This window comes from Arachis ipaensis, chromosome B2 (genome assembly GCF_059453495.1).
Source record: "Arachis ipaensis isolate K30076 ecotype BB chromosome B2, ASM5945349v1, whole genome shotgun sequence".
Lineage (NCBI taxonomy): Eukaryota > Viridiplantae > Streptophyta > Magnoliopsida > Fabales > Fabaceae > Arachis > Arachis ipaensis.
This window is the reverse complement of record NC_142437.1, coordinates 122,527,488-122,534,342: the sequence shown is the minus strand read 5'-3', so window position 1 is coordinate 122,534,342 and position 6,855 is coordinate 122,527,488. Positions and strand designations below refer to the sequence as shown.

Sequence of the window (6,855 nt, the reverse complement as noted above, 5' to 3'; positions counted from 1 at the left end):
TTTTGCAATGCACACGGGCCATCTTGTTAGACGCACCCCTCACATTCCAGGCTATGATATTGAAACTATCCATAAAAACAGCAAAAAGAGAGCTCCAATAACAAACCCGAGACTCAACATGATGTCCCTGTCTTCGACGATCCTGCCTTTAATGGACTCTCAAGTTGCAGCCCAATTTTCTCCGTCGAAACTTGTACCATACCCGCCGTCGATGCTCCATCCTTATCTACTGGTGAATTCTGCAAAGAGTTTGGGCGAGGACGCTTTCGCACAGTGCCATTTGTTGTCTCACCTTGCTGCTGATGATGAACATTGTGCCGGGTCCCCGAAGAAGCCACACTAACCGGTTTTCCAATATTGATGCCCCTGCTTAATTTTACTTTGGATCCAGTTGCATGTGTTGTACGTTGGTGATTAGGCCTTGTCCAAGTATTGGTAGCCTTGTTAGGAGTCTTCTTTACTTTTGGTTGGACCTGATGGGTGCTAAGAGAAGGCTTTTGACCCATTTTATACTTTCCTTTCCTAATCACTTGAGTCCAACCTTCCAAATCCTCATGTTGTGCATGGTCTACATGAACAGCATGCAAATCACTCTCCACCAAATCCGGGACAGTAACATTTACAGTCTCATCTCCAAGATTCTTGCCAAAATGAAAACTTGCCTTTTCTACATGTACTGGATTTTTTGAATTTGAGCTTTCTGGCTGCTTTGCTACATCGCTGATCACCTTGGCATTAGTTCCTCCTCCTGCATTGCTGTCAGTCTTGCACACCTTCATATCATGACCAAACTTGAGACAGGAGCCACAAATAAGGTGAAGACTTTCATATTCAACCTCATATTCAACACCTTCAACAAGAATCTTCTTAGTCACTGGCAATCCTAAATCTATCTGAACACAGGCTCGAGCATATCGTCCTCTTTCAGCTAATTTTGTTGCCAAATCAACCTTAACGGGAATGCCAACTGCAGCCGCAACACGGAGCATTGCATCTTCTTGGTAGCACCAAATTGGTAATCCGGAAATTCTAATCCATACTAAAGTTGCTCCAAAACAGTTTTCACTTGATCTAAACTCTTGATCCCAAGGCTTCACAGCCACATAATTTCCCTCGATCATCCACGGACCTCCTAAGAGAACCTTTTCTCGCTCCTCAGCTACATCAAACTTCACAAGAAAGTAGTCAAATCCCACGTCCAATAAATCAAAACCTCCCTTAATCCTCCATACCGTTCGGAGTTTATGAGACAATGCAGTGTAGCTATAATGTTTACCTAACACCTTAATCACTATAGCATCCTTATAAGGTTCTGCCAAGCAATTCTTAGCTTCTTGGGTAAACGTGACACTCGGTGGCAAGAGATCTCCTTGCTTCCCAGAAACTACCGCAATGTTATCTCCCGATAAAGTTTCAACAAGTGAAAAAGCTTTAGCAATCTTGGAACCCACGACTTTGTCCCTGAAAGAAACCTTCAAAGGCTTAGAAACCCCTCCCGAAATATGATCCTCCTTTTCCCCTGATGCAATCCCTCCCCCGCTCTCCCCCTTATCTCTTCTGCTGATATTACCGGCTGCCTCACCGTGTTTCACCCTCAAAGTCTCTTCCCCGCTCACTCCACCGCTCATCTTCAATTTTCAAAAAGATCTATCAGCACCCACTAATATTCGTTATTATTATAAGATCTATCAAAACATCTTCAGCACCCACTAATCAAATTAATTGTGAGGAAGACTAAGTCAATATCTTCTAGTTTGTCGCAAACTGCTACCATTTCTCACTAACTTCGTCCTTGTAAAAATAATAATCTAATATCCTAAAGCATCCATTCAGAAGGATCAAGGTAGGTTCCCATCTCAATATATCAGCAAGTTCATGAAGGGGAAATTTGACTATAAAGCGTTGCCAAAAAAATTTGATGTTCTTTATGTTAAGAAGATTGTATTAGTAGCAATAACTTGTAGTTCTTGAGACATGAATAAGGTGAACAGAGATGTAATTTGCATTATTTTTCTTTTCTGTTTCATGAATTGCCAATTTGCCATAAAAAGATAAACGTTGAACCATTCAACATTGCTTAACATAATCATAATAAAAGTTCAGATTAATACTCAAAGTCTGAATATACATTTAGAAAAATATTACTGACATATTAGTCATTCATATAATATATTCAATTATGTATTATGTAAGCAGTTCGAGCCGTTTATTATCTAATCTCCTTTGAGTGCATTTCTTATTTAAATTGAAAGAGGCAGCCACGTAATAATGGTAGGTGTGAAAGTGGCATCATGTGGAAGAAAAAATCAAAAGCGTTCTACTAGATTATCACTATGGCTATTATCATTATCACAAGGGACAAAAACAAAAGCCAAGTTATTAGTAGTTGCTTTGTTTTGGAAGGATTTTAAATTTTTGTATGTGGAGACAAGGTCTCACAAATCATTGAAATCAACGAAAACTATATGTTTAATTATTTGTTAAATTATTGTTTTATCTACAAAGGGTTTTAATTATCATGAAACACCGTTCAAAGAAGTGTTAAAAAAAAGTTTTCCACATGTACGTCTTTGATTAACAAAATTTCCACACACTTAATCTTAATTATATTATTTATTCACAAGTTGTTTTAATTTACCTTGAAATACGACAAACACACTAACAAAGTGTTAAACAAATGAAAGCACAACGCCAACAAAGTTGTTTGAATTTAGTCATTGCTTTGTTTTGGAAGGATTCTAAATGAAAGGACACTTCCCATAGCTTCTGTTTGAGAAAATCCAGAGACTAAATTACACTGCAAAGTGCGAACCCTTTCCATATCCATCGCCTTTCTTTCTTTCTCATCTGCTGCAGTTGAGATTCAATCATGGCTGCAAAACTTGATGGTGGAGCTTATCTCACTTCCTTTGTTGATGCCGTTTTAGACAAATTGTCTTCAATACTTGAAGATGACTCTGTCCTTCAAGGAAACTACTCTGCCCAGGAGTTGCTTGGAAGGTTGGAGAAAAGTCTGTATGATGTTGGACCTGTTCTTGATGATGCCGAGCAGAAGCAGTTCACCGACAAGAGAGTCAAGAAGTGGCTTGTTGATCTCCAAGATGCTCTCTATATGGCCGATGACTTGCTCGATGAACTCTCCACTGAAGCCGCTATCGCTGCCATTCAAACGGATCCAGGTAACTCTTCTTCCCGGTCTCGTGTGGTTGATTCATATATTGAAGACAGTGGTGATATGGAAAAAATAGTTGGTACACTAGAGTCTGTTGTAGCAAAGAAAAATTATCATCGTCTAAAAGAGTGCGCCAAGGTGGACATGTCGTCATGGAGAACTCCATCCACATCTCTCGTTGTAAGTTCTGACATATTTGGTCGGGACGAAGACAAGGAGAAGATAATCAAATTGCTGTTAGATGATACTTGTCATGCTAAATCACCTGTGACTGTGATCCCCATTGTGGGTATGGGCGGAATAGGAAAAACTACTCTGGCTCAACTGGTTTACAGTGATGTCCAAGTGGTTGAAAATTTTGACACTAGAGTGTGGGTGTGTGTTGCTGAAAATTCCGACCCTGTTCATGTTACAAGGACAATAATAGCGGCACTAGATTCCTGTCCTTGTAGCATGGACAATTTTGATTTTCTTCAATCTGATTTGAAAAAAAAGTTGACAGGAAAGACATTCTTAGTTGTTTTGGATGATGTCTGGCATGATCAACGAGACACATGGGAAGATTTTTTGAAACCTTTTTGGGATGGAAATCCTGTAAGTAAAATTCTCTTAACAACCCGTAGTGAAAAGGTTGCTTCTGTGTTCGCAGCTCCTAATCAACATTATGAACTAAGTTTATTGTCAGACGAATATTGTTGGTCAGTGTTTTTGAAACATTCATGTATTTCTACTAATTCCGAACAATATCCAACTCTAGAACCAATTGGTAGAAAAATTGTTGCAAAGTGTAAGGGATTACCTTTGGCTGTGAAGATACTTGGAGGTTTATTGCGCAATAAGTATAATGTAAGGGATTGGGAGAATATACTTGAAAGTGAAATTTGGGAACTCCCGGAAGATGAAAATAAGATTGTTCCTGCATTAAGAGTTAGCTATCACTACATCCCTTCACATTTAAAGCGATGCTTTGTTTATTGCTCATTGTATCCAAAAGATTATCAATTTCACAAAGATGAATTAATCTTGTTGTGGATGGCTGAAGATCTCTTACAGCCAATTGGAAACAATGCATTAGAAGATATTGGTTGTGCTTATTTTGATGAATTAGTTGCAAGATCATTTTTTCAACTTTCTAGTGCTTATGCTGGATTCTATGTAATGCATGATCTCATGCATGATCTAGCAACGTTTTTTGCTGGAAAATTCTTGTTCAGAGTCGACAAATTTGGCAATCCACACATGGCTGAGAGCAAAACTCGTTATTTGTCATATAATCGGGATCCAATCTCAAAATTTCTTGAGGCCTATAATGGAATATATATGAGAACATTTCTACCTGTTTATGTTCAATCAAATGATATTGGATGTGATTTTTGGCTAAAACAATTGAAGTGTTTAAGAGTTTTGTCATTTTGTGGCTTTAAAATCCTGTCATTGCCTGATTCAATAGGTGAGTTGATCCATTTGCGTTATTTGGATCTCTCCAAAATACCTATTGTCACGTTGCCTGAATCATTGTGTAGATTATACAATCTCCAAACATTGAAGTTGAGGGATTGTGAGAAGCTAGAGATGCTTCCCAGCCGCATGCAAGATCTTGTGAACCTACGCCATCTTGATATCAGGGGAGCTGATAGTTTAAAAGAGATGCCGAAAGGAGTGAGCAAGTTAAAGCATCTGAACTTCTTAATTCGTTATATTGTCGGGGAGCAAGTGGAGAATGGGATAAGAGAATTGGGAGCACTTGACAATCTTCATGGTTCACTTTGCATTTCCAACTTAGAGAATGTGAACAACAGCGGTGAAGCTTTGGAGGCAAAGATGGGTAACAAGAAGCACATCAACATTTTAGAATTGAAATGGCTTCCAGAAGATAATGGTGGTGATACTGTTGATGTTGAAAAAGAGAGAGAGATACTTGAGAAGTTACAACCTCACCGAAACTTGGAGGAGTTATCAATTTATAGTTACAGGGGTGAAACATTCCCCGATTGGTTAGGCCTTCCTTGCTACTCCAATATGACTACATTGATTCTGGCTTTCTTTAAGAATTGCCGTCAGGTTCCTTCACTGGGACAGTTACCCTCTCTGCAGCATCTGTTGATATGGGGACTTGATGGGTTGGAGAGAATTGGTGGTGAGTTTTACAACAACGCTGAATCATTTCATCAGGGGACACCCTTCAGATCTCTTCAAACTCTGGCATTTGGTGGAATGCCTCGCTGGCGAGAGTGGCATATTCCTGATGACTTTGATGGATTTCCTATACTTAAAAGCCTTTCAATAGAAGACTGTCCGGTGTTAAGTGGAGATCTGCCCGCTCACCTTCCGGCTCTGGAGGAATTGGATATACGGGAATGCCCAGAAATGGATTGTTTTGGAGAGGAGTGCCTCCCGCCGAGCTTGACAACTCTTCTGATCAGAAGATGCCAGAAACTGGAGAGTTGGATAACATCAAAGGGTTTGCAGAGTGAAGGCCTTACCCATCTTAGCCTTCGACAATGGAATGAAGTTAAGTCGTTCCCGAGAGAGGGTTGCCTTCCTGCTTCCCTCCGGTCTCTACAATTGTCGAAATTTTCAAATCTGGAGACGCTAGACTACAAGGGCCTTCTCCAACTCACCTCCCTCCAACAATTAACAATTGGATTCTGTCCAAAGCTGGAGAATATCACACAACAAAACCTGCCTGCCTCCATATTGAAACTCATCATCAAGGGAGAATGTCCATTGAGGAGTAAGCTGGAAGAGATGAACGACCCCCGGATTCAATTCCAAACAGGTAATTGTTTTTGCTCTCATCTTTCCTAAACTCACTGCACGCTCTCCAATTACAATGCTAATTAATTGTTACCATCAAACATTTTCATTCCCGTGTTAATACATCAAAACTGTTTTTAAACTCATTCTTAGCCATTTCCATGTACTGTTTCACCCACAAGGTTTTTTTTTAATAATTTTTAAAAAAAAAAGAAAACAAAAAACTATTACAGCTTACAGGTGGAAATTTTTCCAATTTTGTTAAATATAATAAATTAGATGCTTAGAAAAAAGAAAAAACAAAAATGTAATCTTTTTCATGATCTTGTCTTTATCGCTTACAGTATTTGTATGCTTGATTGCAGGGTGGTTCAGGTTAGGAGTCAGACGCAGATTATGAGTCGTCTTGATTCTGATTTCCCACTTTTTGTGCACCATGCAAGGATTTTGTCTAATGTACATGGAAGATGTCAAGACAAAAAATGAGTCATGAATGGTGTTTAAGAAAATTGTCCCCTAGCAAGCCTAATAGATTAGAATATAAGATTATCAAGAATATTACAAATGTTTTGAATAAATTTACGGTTTCTAGAATAAATAATTATATATTTTTAACAAAAAATAAAATAAATAAATAGGGTTAAGTATAATTTTGGTCCCTAAGGTAGGGGTTGAAAATTTTTTTCGTCCCCAAACTTTTTTTTGCTACAAAATGATCCCGAAGGTTTTACTTAGTTTTAAAATCGTCATTTTTACTAAATTTATAATTTTTATTCCGAAAATACCCCTAATTAAAAAAATAAAAAATAAAAAGGAAAAAAGGGGAACGGGTTAAGGGGAAAAGGGGGGAGGGGGGATCGCGCTTTGTTTGGGGGGTTCCAGGGAAGGGAAGGGGGAGGGGAAGCGCCACTGCTCCTCCCGCCGCC

General features: G+C 38.8%; 1 protein-coding gene and 1 pseudogene across 1 annotated transcript; one reads left to right on the top strand and one right to left on the bottom strand.

Annotated features, from left to right (window-relative positions):
• Nucleotides 1–226: 226 nt before the first annotated feature.
• LOC148575470 (uncharacterized) lies at nucleotides 227–1,628 on the bottom strand (annotated as a pseudogene).
• Nucleotides 1,629–2,671: 1,043 nt separating this feature from the next.
• On the top strand, nucleotides 2,672–6,579 carry LOC107633678 (putative disease resistance RPP13-like protein 1). Its single transcript, XM_088504178.1, has 2 exons — nucleotides 2,672–5,951; nucleotides 6,295–6,579. The coding sequence occupies exons 1-2, from the start codon at nucleotides 2,870–2,872 to the stop codon at nucleotides 6,327–6,329; spliced, it is 3,117 nt and encodes a 1,038-aa protein (XP_088360304.1). The 5' UTR covers nucleotides 2,672–2,869; the 3' UTR covers nucleotides 6,330–6,579.
• Nucleotides 6,580–6,855: the final 276 nt, after the last annotated feature.